The sequence below is a fragment of the Sceloporus undulatus genome, chromosome 6 (assembly GCF_019175285.1).
Source record: "Sceloporus undulatus isolate JIND9_A2432 ecotype Alabama chromosome 6, SceUnd_v1.1, whole genome shotgun sequence".
Lineage (NCBI taxonomy): Eukaryota > Metazoa > Chordata > Lepidosauria > Squamata > Phrynosomatidae > Sceloporus > Sceloporus undulatus.
Window position 1 is genome coordinate 44,037,109 of NC_056527.1, and position 27,232 is coordinate 44,064,340.

The following is a 27,232-nucleotide window of genomic DNA, read 5'->3' on the forward strand; positions in this document are numbered from 1 at the left end:
AACTGTGAATTTCATTATCCTGTGGTTTGCTCCTGTACCATAGTAGTTACAAGCATATGCTTATGAGTTTGACATATCTAATTAGAAGATTTCACAGCTCATGAAATCAAAATTCATGGGATTAAATCACTGGGTGGTGTTAGGCAAGACTCTGTTTCAATCTTATTACTCACCCAGCCCTTCCTTATAATTCTGAAAGTCTCACTACAAGAAGATATATTAAGCATTTTACAAGACGTACCATATAAATATTGTATTAATTTATCTCTGATGCTGTGATGTTCCCACAGATGTGTACACATTAGAATCAGATTCTACATTTGTGTATTAGTTACATTTATATCCTGCCTTATCTCCAATAAGCTTAGGAGTAGCATAGCTCCTTCTCCTCCATATTTTATCCTCAACCACAGCCCTGTAAGTTACGTAAGAGTGAATGAGAGAAAATGAGTTTTCCAAGGTGATTTTCATGAGAGAATAGGAATCAGAACCTCTTAAGTCCCAGACTAACACTGCTGTCATACTGACTCTCTTATACTTGACTGTAAGTATGCCAACAAGCAAATATAACTGCTTTATTCAGAAAGTCTGAATTTGAAGTATATCCAAAGCTTGTCTGGGCTACCAAAAAAGAAAAAGAAAAAAAGCTACTCTCATTCTCAGTTATATATTCCCTGAAGATCTATTTCTTCCAAGATGCTTAAAATCTTTGCTGATGAAAGTAATTTTCTAATGTATTTAATTTACAGTACTTGCATTATTACTAGCCACCTCACTTACCCACGTGAGATCATTAGACTAGAAGCTGTAAATAGCTCTGGGAAACACCAGGGGAGGAGAGATAAAAAGTAAAGAGAGAGAAATACTACATTGTAAAAATATAGAAGATCACCATAGGTAACTTTTTGTGCTAGATATTATTCTGCGTTCATCCTCAGAGATATTCCATATCTACATATCTATTATAAATTACAATACTGATGAAATGTAAGATGAAAGGAAGAGAGATTAGGTATGATATCTACATTTTAGTCTTTGGCTGTATTTGAGCCATCACAGTTCCACGCGTTCATGTTCAGTGAATAACTATTAACAAACGAAAAATGTCTCCAGTCAACCATTTTATAGGAATTGGGAAGATAAGCATTGTGTAATGTTGCCACTACTTTATATACCCCTTGTCTTTGAACAAATTGGTTTTTGCAGGCTTTTGGAACACTTCAGTTATTGTCTTTGGAAAATTCCCAAAAGCATGGCTTACATCTATTGCATCAGTTGCATATCTAATTTAAAATAATAATTGTAAGCCGCTCTGATAGCCTTTAGGGCTGAAGGACGGGGTATAAATACCACAAATAAATACATAAATAAAGTACATGAGCATAGTCTTTTGGGTACTGGTAGGATGGTTCTTCATAATAATGTATGTTTTAAACTACATGTACAGTTCTCCCTGTGAAAAAATCGCAAATAACTCCACCTCCCACTTAGAAGCCAGTTAAAGAGAAATGTAAGCGGAAGAAGAGGAGCAGGAGTGTGCGCTCCTTTCCCCCCTACTCACCCATCCTTTTAGTTGGCTCCCTGCCCCATTTCCATCCCAATCCTCTGCTTGGGCAGCCCAGGGAGATGATGGGGAAGAGAAGGCAAGAGATGCCTTGGTCTCTCCAAGACCCTTCTCCCCAATTCTCCTTGGGCATCCCAAGGAGAGGATGGGGAGGAGAAGGCAAGAGTGCCTTGGCCCATCGAGACCCTTTGCCTCCCCGATCCTCTACTTGGGCTGCCCAGGGAGAGATCAGCGAATAGAAGGGGGGGGGGGGGGGGCAAGACACCTCCTGCCTTCGCCTCCCGATCTCTCCTTGGGCTTCCTAAGGAGAGAATGGGCAGGGAAAGGGAGGAGAAAACTGTGAGTCTCAAGACCATGAATAGGGAGGGCCAACTGTATATAAAAAGACTGGTACATATCCATGTGAAGTGTCTGTAGAATACCCCCACAATCTTTTAGTAAAAAAGATTTCACAAATGATCATTTTTGTCATCCAATGTATCCATATGAGCAAGGAAACGTTTTTTACTTCCCTGGGAAGAAAGTTGAATTGACTAGAGCAGTGATAGCCAATCTTTTAGGGACTGAGTGCCCAAACTAAAAGGCGTTCCATTCCATTCTCCCGGGCCTTCAGCTGCCTCTCCAGACAGCCAGGAAAAGGGGGGAAAGGCATGCACCTGTTCCTCCTGCCCCTGCACCCTCCCAGACCTTCAGCTAAAGGTCTGGGACAATCAGGAAGAGGAGGAACAGACACACTCCTGTTCCTCCTCTTCACCACCCTCCGTGTATCCTGAAAAATGGCTTTGTCTCTGACACATGTGCCACAGGTTCACCACCATGGGACAACAAGCTACATGCATTCTAGTCTAATCAGTTTTACTTCTGAATTCTGTAACAGTAGGTCAGGGTGGGCAACAGTAGAGAAGGCAGGGGTCATCCCTCAAACAACAAACACACACACACACACACACACACACACGGACTACATGTGGGTTCTTGGTGCTTTAAAAAACAAGATTGTGACGGTTCAAGGATTCAACTGAAATATTTTCCTTGGGATTTTTTTTTCCATTGGGAGGGTTTGAAGAAGGTTATAGGGAATACCGTGAATAAAGGGGGTGAAGCTGACATTTTTATTTTTCTCAGCTGAATTTATGGCCCAATAATATTCCAAGATATACTGGAAAAGTCTCCAGGGATTTTATTTTGCACCAAAAAAATCCAAAAATTTTAAACAAAAATTTTGTGAATTTTCACAAAATTTTAATCAAAAAAATCATAGAATGCTATTTTTTTTAAAAAATGAGCAAAAACTCCTATAATAGTAAAGGTCATCTAGAGCTACCCACTGCCCACAAGAATTCACAGCTAAGATATTCATCCAGCAGCTGTTTAAAAGGCTCCAACAAAGGCAAATAAATGCCTATTGGGATAGTCTGATCCACTCTTGTACACCCCATACTATCAGGAAGTTCTTCCCCATATATATTGGGGATCTCTTTTCTTTTAATTTCTTTCACTTTAATGCAAAAAGGATTGTCTGGATGCTTGTGAAATCAAAAAGCACACCTCTCCCCAGAATCTCTTTCCAGCATAAACAAAATTACTGAGGTTTTGTCCTGTAAATTTTATCTATAATTACTTGATTAAAGTCTACCAGGATAGAAACAGAACTCCAGCAAAAAGTAAAGGGATTACTAGTTAGCAGTCATGATGGTCAAAGAAATCATTTTCATTGTGGTGTCAGGACCTGCTTCATTTATGGAGCAAAGCTAGATTCTCACCAGGGTCCAAAATACACTGCAAAAATTGTAGTTTATTGTGCCACCAGAGCTCTCGGACAGAGAAGGTTAAATGTCTCAGAAAACTACAATTCCCAGAATTCCCTAACATTGAGCCAGGACAGTTAAAACTGTCTGAAAACTGGATTATTTCTACAATGGGTTTTTAGTTTTTCCTCCTCCTCCTCCTCCTCCTCCTCTTATATTTGTGAATTCTAAACTGGTTGCTAAGTAATACTGTATCTCCTTCACCCCAATATTTTCCTTTCATTTAAATCAGTTTGAAGTACTTTCCCAAAACTTAGAGAAGTAAGCATTGATACTAATTGCAGCCTTCTAATTATGGTGTTTTTATGTTTGACAGTATATCAGTTACAACAAGAAGCGCCTCGTCCCAAGAGGATAATTTGTCCTCGAGAGGTCAGTTCAACTTTCTTTATATCTTACTACATTAAATGAACTGTCAGCTGTCTTCACATTTTCAGGTATGCTGAAACCAGGGTTTAGGATTAACCTATCTATTAATACGTTAATTGACCAATTCACTGAATTTTTCTAGTGATTTCGCCTAACATTCTAGATTTTATCTAACATTAAATATGCTTTCATGAATCAGATCATTAGAATTTGATAGGGTGGGAGCTTCATTCTCTGTCACATTCATTAAAACAAACAGGCCTGCTGGAAGAAATGTTTCACATGGTTCTTTGCCATAAGCAGTGATTGGTTAGTCACCATGGCTCAGCACAGAGCCAAGGCTCAGAAATAAGCTAAGTTATCTTCTCTCAAATTATCTTCTCTCAAAAATATAAAGAAATGAATAAATAAATATTTTTTAAAAAATCAAGAAACATCTTTGTATATTTCTGAGCCATTACAAATTCTCCACTGAAATCAGTAGAAACATCTTCAACAGAGTGATTTATGAAGGCAGGGGGAAGCACCATTGAAAAGCTCTTTGCCCTACCATTGTTAGGGATGGAAGTAAACTGGGATGTTGCTTCTGGCTCAGATTTTGAGACAGCGAATTCATGAGGATCTAATGCTAAGGCTCATTTCCACATCCAAGTTCCATAAACTTTACTGGCATTTATAACTATGAGAACAAAATTAATTAAAGAGCTCTTTTGCACCCAAAGTCTCCACCCAGAACAAAAAGTCTCTTACGTGTTTCTGCATCTCTTTGCCCTTTCTTTACCATCTTTTAATCAGCATCTGGTACAGATGGTGTCATTATGATATCTCTCTGCAATGGATGTGAGTGGATTATAAATATCACTCTGGATAGAGAGATAGATTATTTGTTTTTGGAAAAGGCTGGCTGTAGTAACTCTTTCTCAGTCACTATTTTATTTTTGTTTCTTCCAATCTGGACGATGAGTCTAAAGTAGAGACTCATACAGAAATGTAAGATACGGGATCAGCTGAAAGAAGGTAACCTTTCTTTATACACCCTTAACATTTGCTTTTAAACGTTTGCTTAACTGTTGAGAGATATACGTCTCCAAATTCCACTTAGAAAAAGTTAAAAGTTGAAGGAAATGAGTGTGTTTCAGCAGTCAGAAAATTGGGGAACATCCTGTTATGGTCATTTATTCTTGAATATGCATTTTCTAAATATAATTTTCTCCTTTCTCCATTGAGCTCACAGTGGAATACATAGTTCCCCAGCCTCATGCTTTCTTGGAGGTAAAATAATCTGAGACAGTGATTATCCCAAAGTTGCAGGTGGGATAGCACAGCAGCATATAACATTGTTTGCATGCAAACCATATGGCATTTATAAAATTAACTCAGCTACTGTACCAAATTGTATGGGTGTTTTAAAATAAAAGAGCAACCACCCCTTTCTCTTCTTTACTGCCGGGGTGTCTGAGGGCATGAAGCCCCAAGGTGTTCTACAAGTGTGTTCTAATATTGAACAGCCCTTACTGTCAGGAAGTTCCTCCTAATGTTGAAGTGGAATCTCTTTTCCTGTAGCTTGCATTCATAGTTCTGGATCCTGTTGTCTGGAGCAGTAGAAATCAAGCTTGCTCCTCCCTCAATATGACATCCGTTCAAATATTTAAACAGGGCTACCAGAAGAAGGAGACTCCACTGCACTCCGAGGGAGTGTGTTCCACTGTTGAACAGCCCTTACTGTCAGGAAGTTCCTCTTAATGTTGAGGTGGAATCTCTTTTCCTGCAGTTTGCATCCATTGTTCTGGGTCCTGTTCTCTGGAGCAGCAGAAAACAAGCTTGCTCCCTTCTCAATATGACATCCCTTCAAATATTTAAACAAGGCTATCATATCACCTCTTAATCTTCTTTTCTCCAGGCTAAACATCCCCAGCTCCCTAAGTCATTCCTCATAGGGCATGGTTTCCAGACCCTTCACCATTTTAGTCACCCTCCTTTGGACACGCTCTAGTTTCTCAGTGTCCTTTCTGAATTGTGGTGCCCAGAACTGGACACAATTGGCAAATTATGCAAATCCAGAAGGGGCAATCAAATTAGATTCAAAAGTATATTGACGGGTAGAAACACTGGATGGAAAGTAAAAAGGAAAAACATTTAGAATAAAACAATCAGTTCTGGGGACTGTTTGTCCATCTGGAGACAGAGTAACAGGATTTATAATCAAATGAAAGGAAAACTGCCTTTATGTTAATTTTTTTCCCATGTGGACAAGTGGATTTGTTTTCATATATGTGCAGTCTGATATGGAGGAAGTATGTCTAAGGCAAAAATAGAAGGTAGTAGGAAACCTTTGAGCCAAGATGAAGATCAGAAACATATGAAATCATATACAAGGGCAATCTCCTCTCACTTGTATCTTACATTGTGTTGCACAAAACCTGTTTCATAGATGTCTTATTAACGAATTCAGTTTAAATTACATAATAACCTAGCTCCCTCTGCTTTTTCCCATTCAGCTACTTTTACATATCTAAAAATAACCTGAAGAGAATAATGTCTGCTAAAGTCATGCTTCCATCCTTCCTCCCCTCTCTCAGGCGCTTACACATACATCTCACTTGGACCAACCAATTCATAATTGTCCCCACCATCATGCCCTTTCTCTAAAAATTTTCAGGACAGTCTGCATTTCAGGACAGCCTCACAACAACCCTTGGAAGTGGGTTATATTGAGGGAAAGACATTGGCCTAAGGACTTCCAATTATCATTACTCCACTATTTGGGTGAGACACAGGTGGAGGAGCTAAAAGAACAGTGATACCAACAGAGGAAGCACTGGGCCTGAGTCCAATGACTGAACCAGAGACCCCTGGAACTGAGAAGCTAGAGATCCCTAAGGCAGAGATTCCTGAGCACCAAACAGAGACTGAGCCCAGGTCAGGATGGAGCTAGCATATATTTCTCCAAGTCCTTATCAAGTCATAGAATTGGTACCTCAATGGAGGACTCTAGGGTCCAGTCTAGAGTCATGCACTTTTGAGGTTTTCTGCTTTTCATAATTAGATGGTGAATCCTGAGTAGGATTCTGTATATGTGTTTTCAAGTCACCTGTCAAGTTATGGTGACCCACCAAATTCCAAATGTTTTTCTTAGGCAAGGAATAAACAGCTGTGGTTTTGCCAGTACCTGCTTCTGAAATATAGTGTACAATGCCTGGCATTTGTTGGAGGTCTGACCCTGCTTAGCTTCCAAGATCAGAGGGTATCTGGATACTGAATGCCAAAGTGTAAAAGATGTCATTCTGATCCTAAACTGTTGCCTGAGTAAATTGCTCACCCTCCTTGGTGCTGCCCTTTCCTCACATTTCCAAGGGGCTCCAAGACCAAAATGGGATCCCAACAAGCAACAGGGCTCCCCATAGTGGGAAATATGAAGCCACAGTCTCTCCACATTCTCCACTCGACTATGACATACTAACTCCTATAGTCTATACACCCTTCCATGAAGCTTGACTTTTTTTAAAAAACAAAGATGCATCAAAAACAAATTTGAACATTCTCCTGTCACTTTTCTTCCTGAGCAGTACTGTAAGAAGAAATACTGCATTGTTACGTTTTGGATGTTTTTACCTAGCAAACAGTGATTAACTGAGAACAATTAAAATGGTTCTGAAACCTTTTACTTTTTTGCCTTGGCAGCACTCAACAGGGCTTAAATGCATATAACTCTGTTCATCATTTTAGCAAAATGTGCTCACTTATGGCATATGTGGAAGTTTCTTGAAGGCTGCCAAATAAGAAGAATATAAAGAAAGAAAAGCTGGTCTACGGTAGTGAAAATCTCAGGCTCAGCTAAGTTTAAAAGGAATTGTCAAAGAGAAAGGAAAGGGAAGAATTGGGAGCAGAGGATAATGGTTAACTAGCAGGTCTGTATAAATATATTGAGGGTCATTGTCATCAATTTCTGTGTTCTTACCATCATCATAGATCACTTTTCTTATCAGAAAAGGCAGCCAAAACAGAAAGAAAGGAGGCACAAACCTGGTTTGCTGCCAGTAATTAGAGTGTATTAATCATGTCCAAGAGAAAGAACATTTGTAATCCCTCCCATCTCTTTGACTGTGGTTTTATAGTAGATGGAAAAGATCCCTTTCCTTTTTTAAAACATCCCCAAGCATCTCAGTGTAGTAAATGTAAGTAATTGATTCCATAATAGAGTTTACAAAATAGTGTAAAATACTTTAATACTTTGAGATTAATATTGGGTATTTTCACTATGCAAATACAATTGTTCAGGTTTCTCACACATGGAACGCTGTGGCTGTCTTTGTGAATCAAGAACCACATCCGCTTTGTTTGCTGAACAGATTTGGAGAGCTTGGGACTATTCATTTCAATTTGGCTTGATGTCTTACTTACCTGCATTGTTAGTTAGTTATTCTGAAAAAGTATGAGGTATTGTAGAATCTGTCTTTTGAATAGCTTTTAATTTTTAGAACAAGGACCTACAAACAGCCAGTTTTGTCAGTTTCTTAGTGCCATTTTTCTCCTCTTCCTGTTATTGCATGTAATTAACACTTTGTTTCTGAATATGTGAAATCTTGTCACCATTTATTTATTTTAGGTACAGTTCTATGGATGCTTATGAAATTCTCTCCTGCTTGCTTATGAAATATTCAGTGCTATGAATGCTTATGAAATTCTCTCCTATTGAATCCCTCTTAAACTCCACATTGAGGTTATGATTTATGTTGCATTTATTGTGGCACAGACACATGCATCTTAAGAGGCCAGAAGCTGTGCCAAAGCTGTGCTCCAGTCCTTAGGCGTGGCTTCCAGCCTCTTAGGACACTTGCATCATTTAAACAGCATGCCTCCAAAGTGACCCAAAGCAGCTTTATTTTCGCCTATGTGTACAGTCTCTATGTTTAAAGCTCACTTGCAGTAAGTTTTCACAACCTACATACTGTATATGATAAAGGTGGATGTTGTTGGACTGCAACTGTTAGCATTCCTCATTATTGACTGGCCAGGGCTAATAAGTCTTGTAATCCAACATTTGGAGGGCCACATGATTCCCATTCTTGGATTAAGGGGTACAGAATGGAAGATTATAATTACAGTGGGTTAGTAGTGTTAAAAGGATATGAGAGGCTTTTCCTGGAAAGGCAAAGAGAGTTTTCTATGGAAGAAATGTTCAAGTTTCATTGAAGCCTTTCTCTTAAGAATTCTCAAGTTTGAAGTCTTTTCTGTTTTATTTACCATGTTTGCAACCACGTTAGACCATATATAATTTTAAAAGAAATATTTTATACCATACTCTACTAGGGTTTAGGAAAGTTACATTATTGGAATAAAACTTCCTGAATCCCCTAGCCATTGCCCTCTAGTACTTGCTGGGAGCTTATGTCTGTATTATACATACTGTATGTACTCATGTATAAGTCTAGAAATTTGAGTTAAAAATTGTCAATGCAAATGCTGTACCTTAACTCAAAATAGGAACCATCTCCCTCTGAGTAGGGAGACAAAAGATAAGAGCTTAGTCCACCCTGGGAGAACCTAGAAGAAACACTAACCTCCTCTATTTTCTCCACTGTGGTGCTGCTTCTGGCCTTTTTGAATGCTTGGACAGGAAAATCACAGCATTCTTTGGCATCAATTTCCTTTCCTTCATTCTTTACATCCTTTGTTGCATGCATCTAAATTTTATCCTGGACTTATGCATGGGTCGTATCAAAATTCATAATTCTGGCCCCAAAACCTGCTCTTGACTTATACATGAGGTTGACTTATAGTCAAGTATATACAGTATATCTTTGTATCTATGCAAATGCTCCAGAGTTTTCTGGCACAAATTGCCTTCCTGTTACTAGAACATTAAGATTCTTGTTTACAATGTGACTAAGATACTATGACTTGGGCTTGTTACTTCCTTCCCTTATTCTTCCCATGACTAATGTAATAAAGTCCAGTTTATGCAAATGCTTACGTTCTGGATTTTGTACATCTCCTCCTAATGCACTTTTAGGTTTTTCCCATCATTAAGAGATTAGACAATGAGACATGATGGGTGTGGAGGCACAAATATAATTATGGAAAAAGAAAAAGACTGCTCTGTGGTTGTAAATGAATCTTCACTTATTGCCAGTTGGTGAAGGTGACACTGCCTATTGTCAGTTACAAAATCCTAGATAAAACCTTTTCTGTAATCTACTACGTACACTTTTACCCTAAGCACAATGAGCCTGGAGAGGAAAAAATAAATGTCTATATTAGCATGTTGGATTATAGTCAAGTTCATTTTCTTTATTTTTTATTTTGAGAATTATTTTATCTTGGAGACTAAAAATTAAATTATGCATTTTCCATTGACACTATAATTTTTTTTTGTCTTTAAAACTGTTGCAAAATATTAAGAACTTTTTGGCAGTAGATCTTCCAGAAGACCTTTTCTTTATACAGTACATTCAATAAATCTATAACATATATTATATGATTGGTAAGATGATATTATAAGATTTTGATCCTATAATAGAATAACAGAATCATAAATAAGATAATAATTGTTATTATGCTTTGTGTAACTCTCAGGCACATTAAGATGTTTGCTAATATTTAAAATATTTCTAGACTGAGAAATAATGCTAAAAAGTAACCACTCTGTTTGCTAAACAGTGTATTCCATTTAGGATTTATTTGTAGCAGCCTTCATTTTCAGAGCATTGAAATCAGAAAATATATCTTCTACTTATTTTTCAAGTTTTCAAGGACAATTTAAAAAATGTTTCTGACTCCCACAGTTTTCACAACTGTGACAACAACATGACTGTTTTTTCCTTGTAAATTAGGCCCGGTACAGACGGGCCCCAAAAGACACCCTTGTCACGTTCGAGGGGTGCCCTGCCCACACTCCCCTCACCCCTTGCACATGATGAGGGCGTCCTCACTGTGCGGTGCCAAATAGATGGCTTACGTAGCGATGACTTCACTGCTGTGCGGCCTCCAGATGGAGCTGCGCGGCAGCAACATGCTCATGCCACTGCCAGCTGTTTGCAGCAGTGCAAAAAGGAGCCGCTTTTTAGCAGTCCATTTTTTTGCGTAGCCACACCACGCAATTTGGTTGCTGCAGCGCGCCTATGCAGCAAAGAGAGGCAGCTCCTGGCCGCCTCTTCCTGGCGCTCTGAACTGTGCCTTAGATTGCTGAGATTAGCTGGATGGGTCAGGTGTACAGAAATTTGTGAATGGATCTGTGTGTGAACTCCAGATTTGGTAAATTCCTGGGCTGAGAATATGCTCAAAAGAAATCTGTTCCCACAATTCTTTGTCTGTCACCGTAAGCAACTTCTGCACTTGACTCCAGTTGGTGGAACTCATGAACAAACTGACCTCAGTTGCTGGACGTACTGATAAGAACAACTGATATCATAAACCTACAATGTCTGCACACCCATAGTTTCAGAAAATAAAAAACTGAGACAACACAGATAAAGATAAAGGACATTATACTTTGACTTCAACTGGGATGCATGCAGCAACAGTCTGCAGACTGGAGAATTAGATAATATAATGCAGCAGTGCCTTTGTGAGGCACATGAGAAGAATGTGATGAAATATGCTGGCATTTAAATAATTTCACATATGTAAGAAAAGGGAACAGTTGTAATGAAATAACTTTTTCACCCTTAAAGAAAATGTGTCTGGATAGTAAGTTAAACTGTAACAGATGTTTAGTCCTTGTGCAAATACTTTATGAAAACTTTAAATCTAGTGGCTTAAAATAATGGTAGCAAAACTAAGCTGCTGCTTTTAAAACATGGTGCTAATGTTAAATTGGAGAGGATGAATTGACTCATAAGGATGTCAGAATTTATCCTATGTTTGCCTTAAGGCTTGAGAGAGAATGTTTAGCTCTGCTGTGCATTTAATTTTAGAAAAATTGAACCCTTCTCAATGTTTAAATTTTTATTTCTTGCACCAGCTTCTAAAAAAGAAGCATTTTATTAAAATGTGAGTTTTAATATGTTTTAAGCTTGTTTAAATTATCTTACTGAGTTTTTTAACCTGTTTAACATGTTTCAATGCTATTTGTAAGCTACCTCAAGAGTTCTTGATCAAGGGTGGGGTGTAAATATTTTAATAAACAATTTAAAATAATTTTGTTCTGAAATGATAGACAGGTATTAGGGTGGTCTCTGATAACAATTTGGATATCTGTTTAAATGCAGACTGTTTCTTTGAGATGAGAGATTGTCTTTAGAGCAAATACTTTAGTCTTCCTACATGCATTAGTCACAATACATTTCTGGGATATTCCTACTGTGTACACTCCTGGCAGGTTATCACTGCAATATATTCCAAGGTGAAGGAATTACCCTTCAAGGTCACAGAAATCTTAATGTGTTTTGTTGACTCAGCAAGAGCCAAGTCCTAGATGCATATACTTATATGTAAATACCATTTACTTCAGTGAACCTGGCTTATTTCAACAGTTCACGGGCATATCTAGTTAATTTGCATGTCCACCATTTATTTAACATAAATTCATCTAGTAATTCCTCCATTCTTTTAACCAACACTATATTGTAAATTCTCTCGTGATTTGTTATTGTGGATGGATTTGCTTGGGGTATAAAATAAATTAGGATGCACTGTAAGATGTGGTTTTCTCAAATATTCCTTTAGTCATATGTTCAGAAGCTGTCATATCTGCATGATCTCTGATCTTGAAATCAAAGAACTAGGCCATGCCTGAAACCCAGTAAAACATTATTTTTGAGACAGGCATTTTCATGAAGTTGTTTTGACATTTTACACTTGAATTGTGGTGATGCTAAAATGCTGCTCTGAATTTCTTGGAGGAACTAGGAAATATGAATACAGTAAATAAATAGACACTAGCAATTCCAAAGAGATTGCACTGTTCAGGACTTGAGTGTCTGGATAGGTCCCCAGCATTATGTATCATAGGCGGGTTATAGACCGCCATTAAAGTACGCGCAGAGCGCGTACTAGAGTTAGGGAGGTGCGGTGCTTCTGCACCTCCCTAACCCTAATACGCGCTCTGCGCGTAAAAAATGACGGCGGCCGTTCCAGATGGCCGGCGTCATGAGGACGTCACGGCTGCCCCGCCTCTACACGGGGCGGTGCAGACGTGACATCCTTGCTCCATGCCAGGGTGCCTAGGGTGCCCTTTGCGCAAACCAGGAAGGAGCTCCGTTTCGGAGCTCCTTCCTGGTTTGAGACACCGCTTTGCTTCATTGGGCGCAGCCTTCAGACAGCTGCGCCCAGCGAAGCAAGGGAGAAAGGGGCCAAGCGGCCCCTTTCTCCCCCTCCCCGCCGCCGCGGGATGTCCTTGGAGCTTGAAGCCCCAGGGACACCCCTTTTCAGGCTGTGGGGAAGTGACGTTTTGCCGCTTCCCCGCAGCCTGAAAAGCGGTGGATCGGGGCCTCAGCGGCTGCCGTTCTGGCCACTGAGGCCCCGATACATCGGGGAAAGGGGTGGGTACAGCCCGCCCCAAATAGGCGGTCTGTAACCCGCCATAGTGTCTGGAGTTTTTTTCCTTTCTCTCTCTCTCTCTCTCTTTTTAAGCAAATAATCAGAGAATGTGTAAAAGATAAGTAGAAGGCATTCAATATGTTCTCAAGAATTTTGTTTTGTGTAATAAATGCCAACCACTTCAGGGTTTCCAGTTTATTGCCCTCTAAAGTATTTGTAAACACCAGCAGCAAGCAATATTGGAGCTTGTCTACAATACAGTGTTAACTGTGATGGTCGCTGAACTAAAATAAACTTTCCCATTAGCTTATATGCAACAATTCTACTGTGGTACCCTTAAAAATGAAACTATATTCCCAAAGGCAGCTGTATCTAGGAATAAGACTAACAATTATACAGGTCTCAGCTCACTCTCAGCAAGGAAGACCAGTCTAGTCGTTATGCAAAGAGATCTTGTAGCACCTTTGAGGCTGAGAGAAAGAAATTGCTAGTGTGGACTTAAGTCTGTTTCATCAGATGTATAGAATGATTTGACTGTAACGAACTGCCCTCTGCTGGCATACTATTTCTTTCTTTATTACACTTTACATTTTGACCACATTGTGTGACACTCACAATTAATTTGTTGTGTTTCTCCTGATAAAGAGCACCATACTCCAAACATTGCTGCTGGGCATTGCAAGTGAAATTAATGCAAGTGGTTGTTCCTTTAATTTGTAGTCTGTAGCACACTCAAATATACTTTCAGTTTCACAGAAGTAACAGTATTTCATAATAAGAAGAGGTGTGTATGATTGAGATGCCAGTCTTATACTTTCTTTTTCTCTTAAAAACCTGGTATATAGATGCATCCTTTTATTTTTTTAAAGATTCCTTAAGTTTTATATTGCAATTAGTTTATTACCAATATTTAATAAAATTAGATCATGTGGTGTAGTGGTTTGTGTGTTGGACTAAGACTTTGGAGACCAGCATTCAAATCCCTGCTTGGCCATGGAAACTCATTGGGTGGGCAAGTCACACCCTCTCAGACGCAGAGGAATGCAAAGGCAAACTCCTGCTGAATTTTGACAAGAAATCCCTGTGATAGGTTTGCCATAAGTCAGAAATGACTGGAAGGCATACAGCAACAACAATTTAATAAAAGACTGGAGGTACATTATTCACCTCAAGCTTCTTTCTTGTGAAAGCTTACACTAAAAATGACCATCAACAGTGTACAAAGTGGACTTCATTATGAAAAAAACAGAATTCTGTGGTTAATCAGTAAAGCAATTAAAAGACAATTAAGCAATTAAAGCAAATGAAGAATTTAAGTATACCACCAAATATCCATTTCTAGGACGACTTCAGCTACAATCCAACTACCATATATACTTGTGTATAAATTGAGAAATTTTAGTCAAAAAATTGAACTAAAAAACCTCGGTTGATTTATCCACAGGTCAGTGTAAGTAGGCCAGTGTAGGGGATCAGTGGCTTAATGGTTAAGATGCCAATTCTGCCGATCAGAAGGTTGGCAGTTCAAGGTCCGAGTGCTGCATCATGGGGTCACTAGTCCCAGCTTCTCCCATGTGGTTTGAAAGCATGCAAATTCAAGTAGATAAAATAGGTAACCCTTCTGTGGGAAGGTAACAGCGTACAGTGCAGTCATGCTGGCCACAGGACTACTAGAACAGTCCTTAGACAACGCTGGCTCTTCGTCTTAGTAACAGAGACGATTACTCCCCCCTACAAGTTGGTTATATTCATGTCAAGGGACTACCTTTAACAGTGTAAGTACTGTACCATAACTCTTATCAAAAAAGAAACCATCCCTTTCTCTGAGTAGAGTGGTGAAGGGTGAGAACTTAATCTGTCCTGAGGGAAAGAAGCACCAAACTTCTCTATTCTCTCTGCAGCTGCACCGCTTCTGGCTTTTTAAAAATGTCTAGGTGGGAAAACAATGGTGACAACTCTTTCGTGCTTCCCCTCAAAGGAGCACCGAAAGAGTAGATGGGTCAGAAATTATTTTAGATTCTCCCAGGATAAACTAAGCTCTTGCCTTTCACTACTCATTTTTACTCAACGGATTCTAGCAGTGTTATTCCAGTGATGATGAACTGAGCATTGAAAGATTTTAATAAGACATTTGCATATGTTTGTCAGCTTTTCTAGGTTAAAATCAGGTTAAAAGTCCCCACATTAAAGGCTTTGGTCACTACAATGGGCCCATGGTATCTGCTGGGATTTGGTTCCAAATTGTTAGAGTTGTACTTTTTGCTACTTCCTGAATTAACTGAGGTATAAGTGTATACTTGTTTTCCTTTCAGTTTATGTAGTTTTTGATCAAAATGTTCATTAGCAAATTGCCTAAATACCTACCTTTGCTGTATGTCAAGGGACTCTAATCCATACACAAAGCACCTCATCCTAGAACATTTTTGTTGCTGTATGACTTCAAGTAGTTTCTGACTTATGGTGACCCAAGGGTGACACTATCACAGGGTTTCTTGGCAAGATTTGTTTGGAGTGGGATTCCCTCTGCCATCTTCTGTGGCTGAGAGTGTTGTTTGCCCAATGTCATCCACTGGGTTTGCATGGCTGAGCAGGGATTTAGACTCTGGTGTCCAGTGCTGTAGTGCAATGCTCAAAGCACCACACTGGCTCTTCCTGGAACAGTTGCTCCATGTATTTTGTGAGCACATAGGCACTGTATATATCTATTTGATATTCATCAAATATTAATGTTATTACTACTTCAACAGCTTAAACTGCATTGTTACTGCTCCTCATTTATCCCTCAAGTATGTTGTCCATGTTCATCTGTTTTTGTTGTTTTTTATTTAGGTGGAGAACAGACCAAAATACTATGGCAGAGAGTACGTATTGAACCATGTACTGTACAAAATTATTGTATAAGCAGTCATTTGTTATGTGCTGTTGTGCAACTTAACATTCTACATACAGATTTATTAATGAAGTAGTCACAGTCTCCCAAGACAGTCGCTCCTTTACTTTCCATATGCTCAGCATTTTTCATTAAATACCTGAATTCACAGCTTGCATATGAATGCATTGCTTTCCCAGATGGTAGCACAGCATACACCTTTGTATAGTATTTTACACTTAGCAGTCAAAGAATTAATTTATTTTTTGAGAAACAGTTTAGGGCTGATTTTATAACAGCAGTTCTAAATTTAACCTTTATTCTCATCCCCCATCACTACCAAACAATAGTCAGCATTTGAAACATGCTGCTTTGTATGAATAATAGCAAAAGAAAGATATTGCTTATTATTATTTTTACTAGTCATTTGCTATTTTCAGGCAAAATGAAGCTTAGTTTTGGAAAGCTCTTAAATGTGTTCCTTTAGTTAAATGTGTCTACAACCTAATAGGAAAATTACTCTGCATGTAATGTTTTGCCTTTGTTGAAAGATCACTGTTGAATTATTGGTTTCAATAGAGTGATAAGGCCTTACTTCCTTATATTATTCTGGTAAAGGCTCTCTGAAGTGCTTGATTTCTTTTGTATTGAAGGAGTAGACTGAGAGGTTGATCACAATTAAAAACAAAACTTAACCCTCTTCACTTCAAACTAATTTCTTATAACAGTACATAGGTTATAGCTACACTGTAAAAATAAAGCAGTTTGACACTGCTTTAACTGCCATGACTCTATCCTCCAGAATCCTGAGATTTGTAGTTCAGTGAAGCATCAGAATACTCTGGTAGACCAAGCTGCATACCTCACCAAATTACAAATTCCAGGATTCTGTAGGATAGTCATGGCACTTAAAGTGGTGTCAAACTGCTTTAATTATGTAGTGTAGCTACACCCTTAGAATTTAAACATTAGTAATTTTGTGTTTTAATAATAATAATAATAATAATAATAATAATAATAATAATAATTTCTCTCCCACCTCTTCAATAAGACCAAGGTGGCTTACATCAATAACAAACCATATAACACAAAAAATAATCCCAATATCCCCTCTCGCCTTAAACCACATTCACAATACAACAAAAACTATAATAAAATACAATTAAAATCATTAAAACAGTAGTAACAAGAACACCTGATGTTTTAAAATAATTAGAGTTGAGACCCCTGCTTGCCAGTGAGTAAGCACAGTATCCATGTCATATTATGGGAGCAAATGATTCTGGGTCAGGAGGCATTGTCAATCTTTCCCTGATATCCCATCATCCCTGACATCAAAGCCCCCACCCCAAAATGTCAAAGGTGTATTTGGAGGAAAGAGTTTAGCAGAGAGAGAAGAGTTATCCCATAAGCCAAGTGGGCCTTCGCCTTGGTACAAACCTTTGTCTAAATTCAAATTCATTCTTTTTACAACTGAAGTATAGAGACAAATCCTGAATTTTCTTTATTTGTCCCTTATTGTACTTTAGCAAAAGCACTGATACATAATAGTTCTGCACTGCATGTAGAATTCTACTGGCTCTAGTACGCAGAATAGCTTAGCAAATTTCCTTCTTTTGCGATGCCCAGTTACTGTATATGCCCAGTGCCAAAAGAGATTTATTGACTGCAGCACTCAAGCAGTATGGTATCACACCTGATGCTATACTCAGCTTTTGAAGTAGAGCTTTTTTGCATACTGCTTCCTCTTTAGCCAATTTCATTTTCTCATGTTTTGAGCTTTCTAGTGTTTGTGCTACTAAATGTTTCATTTGGAAGCTTAAATGTATCATAATACAATAGACCAGAAGGAGTTTAGGTCTCTTCCCCTGCCTCCATCAGTACCCTCCTGGCCCTGTTATTGACCCTCAGGGGAGAAAGGTCCCATTAATGGCTGGGCTTACTTGTGTTTTGCTCATAGACTCCATCTTCTTTTCTTTTTCTTTGCTTTGAATTCCTCTGGCCTTTTCCCACACACAGAATTATTGTCTAAATAGTTGTGTTTCTTTTTTACCAGGTTTCATGGGATCATTTCTCGTGAGCAGGCAGATGAATTACTTGGTGGTGTAGAAGGAGCATATATTCTCAGAGAAAGCCAACGACAACCTGGATGCTATACTCTAGCTCTTAGGTGAGCTCTGTTACTTTTGTTGGCAAATTGTTCTAAGTGTTTTTGTGGTGCACTAGTTATAGCAACCCTGGAATACCTGGAACTGTTTATATTTTATTAACATATTTGTTACTGAGCATAAACTCTCAGTGTGTCTGAAACATTTCCTTATATATGTGTAGCACATTGTGTAAATGAAGAACATAAGCTTCCTTATGGTGTTGAAAATTTCATGTGGCCTAAGCACTAGGGTTCCTTGACTGAATATAAGCTCTATTATATTATTATACTTTCTGTCCTCCCATGCTTTCATAATTGGTAAGGAGGTGGCCTTTATATATAGTGCACAATATGAAAAATCATATTTTAATTGTTCAAACACTAAGGCAACAATGTTCTTGTGTTTTAATGCAGATTTGGTAATCAGACCTTAAACTACAGGCTTTTTTATGATGGGAAGCACTTTGTAGGGGAGAAGAGGTTCGAATCCATCCATGATTTGGTTACAGATGGCTTAATAACGCTGTATATAGAAACCAAAGCATCTGAATATATTTCCAAAATGACAACAAATCCTATCTATGAACATATTGGATATGCCACTTTGCTTAGAGAAAAAGTATCCCGAAGACTGAGTAGATCAAAAACTGAATCAAGAAAAGCTAGTGTAACAACATGTGAAGAAAATGCATCAGTTGAAAAGGTAAGGAGATTAAGAAATCAATCTATATATTGGGGTGGGGTGGGGGTGGGGTCATTACAAATCCAAAGATTTAAAATACTGTTTTTATTATTTTCCATATTAATGGAAAGTTCAACCCATAATGAGTGCCAGGGATAATGGACTTTATGGTATAGCCTGAGTGTCTGTTATCCAGAATTCCAAAATACTCCAAAAACCAAAACTTTTTTCAGGGTATCTGAGATAGTTGTGATACCTTGGCTTTCTAATGGTTCACTGCACATAAACTTTAGACGCCACATGCCACAGAAGTGCTGAAAAGCCACGGCAGCAGCAGAAAGGGTGGGTTTTTTCCGGTGCAAAAAGGAACAGCATTTTCCTGCTTCTTTTTGGGCCAGAAAGATGTGTGTGTTTGCTGCGGCCCCAATCCAGCGATCAAAGGGGTGACATCAAGCTGCCCCTTTAAGGCCGTCTGTTTCGGCCCCTTATCTACACATATAAAGGAACTGTGTCCATATAGGATTCTAGAGATGAAATGAATGGGGCATCCCCCTTGCAAAAGGGTGCTAGTGATACACATGCGTACACAAGGATACAGTGCACCCACTCCATACGCGGGCACACCATACGCAGCTTCCTGTTTATGCAAAAGCTGTATTGCCATTAAATGAATGCCACGTGTGTGCGCAACGCCACCATGAGCACAAGCCCCATTATATTGAATGTGGCTCGAGCTTACGTGGGGTTTGCCTTACGCGGGGGGGCAGACTGGAGCCTACGCGTAAAGCAAGGCTCCATTGTACTTAAACCAAGCTGAGAACCAAGGTTACTTAAACCAAGCTTATGCTGCTGTTGGTCAGGCCATTAGTTTATCTAGCTCAATATTGCTTTACATTAATTAGCAGCAGTTTTCCAGAGTTTTTGACAAGTTGGTTCCCCAGACCTATATGGAAATACTGAAGATTGAGTCTGAGACATGTATTTTTACTGGGCTAACGCCCATCTCTCCACTAAGTTTAAGATTTTATCCCCAGACACAATATAGCCGATGTCTTGATTCCCTGTTTCTAAAATGTGTGTTGATTCCTCTTCCCCCACCACCAGATCTCAAGTTTGTTAGCTTCTAATACAACATGCAAATCTCCCTTTTCCTATTCTTTCTTTGGCGAATGGGTCTGAATTTGGAGGTCTGGCTTTTCTTTCCTTCTGCCTTTCCTTTTCTACAGTTGCTGTAGTATTTGCACAAGCTGAGTAAGGAAGATGTGGCTAGCATAATGAAATCCAAAGGAGAATGCAACTAAAATCAACTGAAATATAAGACCAAAAACAAAAAACAAAAAAAAAAAAAACATACAAAACTTTAAATAAATAAATATTGTCATAGGAGATTATATGAACCTTTGCTGGACTGACAACTTGAAAAATTGGATGGAAAATGCCCTTCTTTTTGATACAAGCACTTTTGAGGGTTACTTAATATGTAATATACAAAACATGTTTGTGAAGTCAAAAGCTTTCATGGCCGGCATCCCTAGTTTTCTGTGGGTTTTTGGGACTATGTAGCCATGTTCTAGATGAGTTTATTCCTGACGTTTCGCCAGCATCTGTGGCTGGCATTTTCAGATAAACATGTTTGCATTGCAATAAAAGTATTTTTGACCCGCCTTTGAAAAGCTGTACCTTCCTTCTGAAGATATGGTTTAATGTTTTATTTATGATACTGTTTGTATCCCATGGGAACATTTTTGAAAAACTATTCTGTCTTCAACACTGGCTTTCTCTGATCTGACTTTGGTTACTAATTAGCACAAGGAAACAAGGAAAAGATAAGCAGAGCAAAGCAGCTGAGGAAGCTTTACTTAATATTTACATGAACTGATATCTCAGACCTCTAAACATATAATAGAATTTGAACTTTATTCATTACAAACTAATGTTAGTTTTAAAAGCACACATTCCAAAGAAGAGAACTCTACAAAAATTGATGAATTACTGATTGGGATTTTATTTCAGCATAACTGAAAATATGTACTCATCTGTTCAGGTAGGTCAGGAGAAAGAGAGCTTGAATTCATCCCCTGCTCCTCCACTACCTCACCTTTTTCTAAATTGACTTTTAAGCCTACAATTGCAATCAGTGAGCCTTAAATTGTGTCACCTACAGTGCATTTAGTGAAATTGTTTACATTTTGCACACTTCTGTCTGGAGGATGGTGACTCAATTTTAGAGCACATTGGAATAAATAAAATAAAATTTATCAATAAAATGTGACTTGTTCTAATGACCACTCCAACATACACAGAATTTCCTAAAAAAACAAAAATGTACTTCAGTGATTAAGCTTTCTGTTCAAGCTTCAGCACAGATATGATAGGTGAAACATTTTTTCAAAATTCATGTTATACTGATAATGGAAGCTGTGAAACCATGGCAAAGAACATTAATTTCTCTCATAGGTTTTTAAAAAATCTTTTATGGAAAATAGCCATTTTTTCTTGCACAAAAAGTTGACAACAGAAATTATTAGATGGTTCAATCATTCCAGAAACTTACTCCCTTTGGGTAGGTCAGTGGAAGGCAGTCAATAGGAAGGGAATGCTCAACCTTGAACTGCCTGAGATGTCTGTCTACTCTCATAATATACTTTCTTACAAGTTGTAATTAATTTGAACTATGCCAGGTCCAATAAGAACTATGTAACACATGTGCCAAATTAATTGATTTTTAAAAGATATTTTTCATGTAAAAGGCAGAAATAATATTTATCCACTGTTATACCTCAGACAGGAAGAAATATACCAGCATTCAGTTGTTGTTGTACCCTTCTAGCTAATTTTTAATAGCTCAGAGGCTGTAGTACATGAGTAATGCTAGCATTAATTTAAGTCATTAAAGGGCCATGGCTGCAGCTCTAGGCATACTTTTTTAGTAGTATGGTCTATTGAAGATACTTAATCCCAATTAAATATACATATGACATGGGTTCAAAAACAGTGCTAGATCTATTCTACATACATCACAGGCTAGCATTGACTGAGTGACATGCAAAATTTGACATATTGAGAACATCTTTCAAATGAAATATTTGAAATATATATCTTCTTTATAACCATTCAAATACAAACCAGAAAATATGTAGTCAGGGCTTAAGGGAGGTGGCAGGATCAGAAAGAAGTTGACCAAGTCATTCATTGAGCAAGTTTTTAATTGAGCAATGAACCCCTTGGTTCATTGACCCATATAGCTTTCAGTGACCAACCCACCTGCTACTTCATTATGGGGGGAAAATGTGTTTAACTATGCCTGAAAGAGCAGGCATAGAGATAGACAGAGACATGCTCCTTCAAGTATCAAGGTACCAAGCCATTTAGAGCTTTAAATATTACTCCCAGCAGCTTGAATTTAGAACAGAAATGTATTGACAGTTAAAGCAAATCCTTCAGAACAGATGTTATAGGATATCTGGATGGGATTTCAGTAAGCCATCTAATGCATTAGCTGCAGTTTTCGAGTTGTCTTACAGGGAGCCCCATTGAGAATGCATTGCAGTGGTCTACTAGGAAGGTTACCAGTGCATGGACTACTGTGGCTAAATTATCCCTGTCCAGGAAAGCTCATAGCTGATGGATCAGTTGAAGCTGGCCCAAGCACTCTAAACCACTGAGTCTATCTGGGCCACCATTGACAAGGTTGGATCTAGGAGTATTCCAAGACTATATGCCTGCTCTTTCAGGAACAGTGTAACCCCATCCAGGGAAGGTAACATACTCAATTCCTGTGCTCAGGAACCACTAATCCATTGAGCTTCCATTTTATCAAGAACCAGCCTCAGTTTACTTATCATCATCCACTCTCTAGAATTTCCACAGCTCCAGATGACTCTGATGACAAGGAGACGTCGAGCTGGGTGTCATGAGTATACTGATGGCACTCAACTCCAAAACTCCTAATGACATCTATCAGATATTGAACTGAAAGGCAGACAATGTGGCACTTCACACCACAGTGGCCATGGGACTGAACAGGAGCCCCCCAGTCACACTCTCTGGAACCAACATTGCAGACAGGAGAGAACCTCTGGAATAACTATCCCCATCCATCAGAGCTGGTCCAGTAAGATAGCATGGTTAATGGTCACAAAAGCTGCTCAGAGACACAGAAGAATCAAAAAGGTAGTGCACTCCCCCTGGTTTTCCTCAGAATAGGTTGTCGGTCAAAGCAACCAAGATTATCTTTGTACTGTATCTTGGCCAGAAACGACATCAAAATGGATCCAAACAATCTGTTTCTGGAACAACTGAAGCTGTCCAGCCACCACACATTCAAATATCTTGCCCAAATATATGATATTAGTGATAGAGCAGTAGTTCTCACATACCTCCAGGTCCAGGAAGGTCCTCTTCAGGAAGGGTGCACTACAGCTCCTTCAAGGCTGATACTCCTAGATCCAAGGCTGAGGAGGCTGATGTAGTGAGGCATTTACCTAATTAATCTACATCTGCTAGATCTTAAGAACCAAGATAGGCAAACTTCAAGACTGTGTGATGGGATGGACTGATTCAAGCATCTTTTCCCCAGCATCAGGCTGCATGATCACATGGAAGTCCAAAAAGTAACATTTCCAAATTCTGATTTACCCCCTGTTCTATCTTCTTCTAACATCAATACCCATATTTGCCGTCCAGTGTTCTGTTTACTCCCTTAAGTCAAAACTGATCAGGAACAACTGATAGCTGATAGAAAAAGGATCCAGGAAGAATTAAGCTGTAGTAAGGAGATTTCAGCAGAAGGGAACATGAGGGAGCCCAGTGGGCTTTTGGATAGGTCTGCAGATTATTCAACAATTGCTTGGAAACTAGTGGTCATATCTTTATCTTTGAATACAAGGCCATCCAATGGTATACCTAGTATATTTGATGCCAGGATGGTTAGCAATCATTTTTTTAACATCCTGAGGGATGAAGAGGGAGAGTCCACCTGTCAGCCAGTAACCCTTGAAGAGCTACAGGTCTCTCTAATCTCATTCATATTTTGGAAACGTGAATATTGAACATCAGAGGCTATTCATTCACTACATGGCAGGCTACTCCTACTATGCTGGTTGATTCCTTTCTCTCCATTACTAACAATTAGCTTCTCTACCTTTTCCACTATGGAAAGTTCAAATAAAACATACACACATGTACCAAGCTACTGTAAGAAGGGGGAAACATTGGGCCAGTTGTTAACAAAAATGCAAAGTTGTGAAGGCAACTTTTATACTTGTTTCACCATCTGGTTTGGAACAATGTATAGGACTTACAGGCTAATAATGTTTACTCAAAAAAGTCCCATACATCTGGATGCAAAACGACTTCATCACCTAGAATTCCCCAGCCAGCCCCAACCCAAAAAAAAAAAAAAAAAAAAAAACCATAGTGGCTATGTGATGCTGGGAGTTACAGTGCATGGTGCAGTTCATTTACAGATATATATGGTTAGGCTTACAGCATTAGGTTGTATGCACACTTTCCTGGGAGCAAGAAGCACTGAATAAAATGAATAGTATTCCCTATGGAATGCCATGAATGTTTATTCCAAATTGTCATGCATATTTAATTTTGGTAGTCTTTACTTAGCAGTTAATTTTCCTCAGAAGTAAGGGGCTCCCTCCTCAATATGACATCCCTTCAAATATTTAAACAGAGCTATCATCTCACCTTTTAACCTTCTCTTCTCCAGGCTAAATATCCCCAGCTCTCTAAGTCATTCCTCCTAGGGCATAGTTTCCAAACCACCATTTTAGTTGCCCTCCTTTCTCAATTGCTCCAGTTCCTCAATTGCTCTAGTTGCCCATTTCAGTTCCAATAAGACATAGAATCTGCCTGGGAATTCAAGCCCTGGCCTTTCAGAGCCCTAGTCCAACACCACACTCATATACCTCCTTAATTTCACTTGAACTTCCTTCCAAGTACCTCATGGCTTCACTTTAATAAACAAAATAAGAAAAAGCTTGCTGCCAATTACTATTTTAATAATAAAGATAATGATAATGATAATAATAATGAAATCATACCTTGCTAGCCTTTGAATAGTGACGTCATGGTATTCTAAAGATACCACCATTACACTAAGCTACTTTCAGATTCCAGCTTTCTTTCCAAAACAGAGTGTGGGAAATTAAACAAAAGGGTTACATGATGGGTACTTTGAGAATTTAAGGAGGGAGAAAAGAGAATGAGGTTGCCACGCCACCCAAGTGCTCCTTAAGTAGAGTTGCTGACACAGTGAGGGCATTGTGTGTGTGTTTGTGCATCCCACATACATGTTCTGGTTGCCAAGGCTGGTGAGTGGAGGGGTCATTCAGGCAGTGACATATCTAAGTGTACCACTTTACCAATTGCTCCCAGGGTAGACTGCACTCTATAAACCACTGAGGCCAACCTTAAATTTTTCACTAAACTTACTGTAAGCATACTTTTTTTTCTCTGCCATAGAGTGGGAAGGGGTGGTTCTCAAAGTGTGAAGCTAAAAGGAGATGAGCATGGTACTGATTGGCTAGCCATGGTGATGTACTTTCCAGAGCAATTTAGTAGTTGTTAATAAATATTCTTGGGTGTGTTTTTTAATTGACAAGGGAATAACAGAAAGTAGAAATGCATAAATGTTAATCTACTGCATCTCCCCTTCTAATCCCCGCCCCAGTTTTGCATTTTAATGAGCAACGAGGGGCTGATGAAATAATTAGCTTACATACATGCCTATACTTCATGAATGTACTTGTATAATCTGGAAAACCCAGACATTGCAAATGAAAAATTTACTAAGCTCTGGTTTGTGTGTTTTTCTACAAGTTTTTATTCTACAATGGAACAGTAAAATAGGATGTTATTGGTATAATAACACCAAACACTACCACATTTAGAGAATTTGTTTGGGGGCTAAATTAGTTCATCACTGGTACTTGGGAAGGGATACTGCATGTTCTAGTAAGATAAATAATATCCTTTCTGTTGTTGAAAAAATGGCCTTATGCATCATCATACCAGAACTCGTGCATTTCAGGGGCCCCTGATGAATTAGCACTACGTCTTCATTAGGCCTTAAGGATAAGTTGTACATGCTGCTGAAAACCCCAATTTCTCTCCTGCAAAAGGTCAGGCTGTTATAGTTTTTAAACTGAAATTGCATGTATCACACCAAACAAAAGTAACAGTAAAGTGTTACCCCAAAGCCAAAGTGTGATAATAATCCTAACAGTAAAAAACAAAACTAAACAGTGCATCTTTCCAATATAGGTTGCCTTTCTTAGATCTGGAGTAACATTTAACTGAATTATATTTATTCATTTTAAGTGCTGTTCTACTGTCTTGCATTCTGGGGCACATTCAAAAATTGATCATAATATATTTTCCAGAATTGTTAAGAATTATTCTGCAAACTTTGGATGTGCTTGTATAAATTGCATTGCTTGTGCATGTATTACAATGTAATTTAAACTGGAGCTGTTCAAATTGCCCACGGAACATCTAAGCAAAACTTAATAAATCATTTCTCATCATAGCAAAGATGATGGCAGTAATCGATCCATTTTCCGCTCAGATTTTTTTTCTTTGTGTCATCACTGAAGTATAAAATGCAGCTCTGTAGGTACAAATCCATATTTGATTTTCTCAGAGTTCACTGAGACATGGAATATGACAATACAATGCACTTTTATCTATAGCCTTCTCTCAGTGGTTTACTATCCATTTCAGATGTGAAGCTATTTCTTCTATGTGGATAAATTATTGTAACTTTTTTTAAAGTAGCTGAGTATAAATTAGTTTACACAAGCAAAGGACTTGAAATTATGTGTGCATCAGAGTTTTGACATAACTGCTTATAAATAACAAGCAACTTGTAATTATTTTCATGCCCAGATAACTAAGGCATAACTATGTTGTACTACAGTTGGAGCTAATTTAATTTCTTTTTCAGCATAACTATAACTTTTAGTAACTTTCGTTGTGAGATGCATGGTCTCGCTAAATGGTGGTGAAGGAATATCACATGGTTTGAGCTAGGGACCCCATGTTCTGTCCAATCCCCCACATTACCTTTTTCCAGAAAGTAAATGGATGCCTTTTTGTCCCTGAAATAAAATGTGAAAAATAATTTGAACCTACAGTATTTGAACTGCAGATTATAGAAAAACAATATAATTAAAAGCAGTGGGGATTTTTTTAAAAAAAATGAAAGTAATGAATTAGAAAACAATGGAGGCTTAAATCAGGATTTCAATCTGTTTTAGAAGATATTACCTGATGGAATCAATTAAGCTTAATGTAT

General features: G+C 38.4%; 1 protein-coding gene across 3 annotated transcripts in view; it reads left to right on the plus strand.

Annotated features, from left to right (window-relative positions):
* CHN2 (chimerin 2) overlaps positions 1-27,232 on the plus strand; it is a 187,639-nt gene that overhangs the window by 66,374 nt on the left and 94,033 nt on the right. For all 3 annotated transcript variants that reach the window (XM_042471514.1, XM_042471516.1, XM_042471515.1), the window contains exons 3-6: positions 3,689-3,744; positions 16,051-16,082; positions 18,147-18,260; positions 18,654-18,942. In XM_042471514.1, coding sequence (XP_042327448.1) covers positions 3,689-3,744; positions 16,051-16,082; positions 18,147-18,260; positions 18,654-18,942 — 491 coding nt within the window. The remainder of the gene's footprint in view (positions 1-3,688; positions 3,745-16,050; positions 16,083-18,146; positions 18,261-18,653; positions 18,943-27,232) is intronic.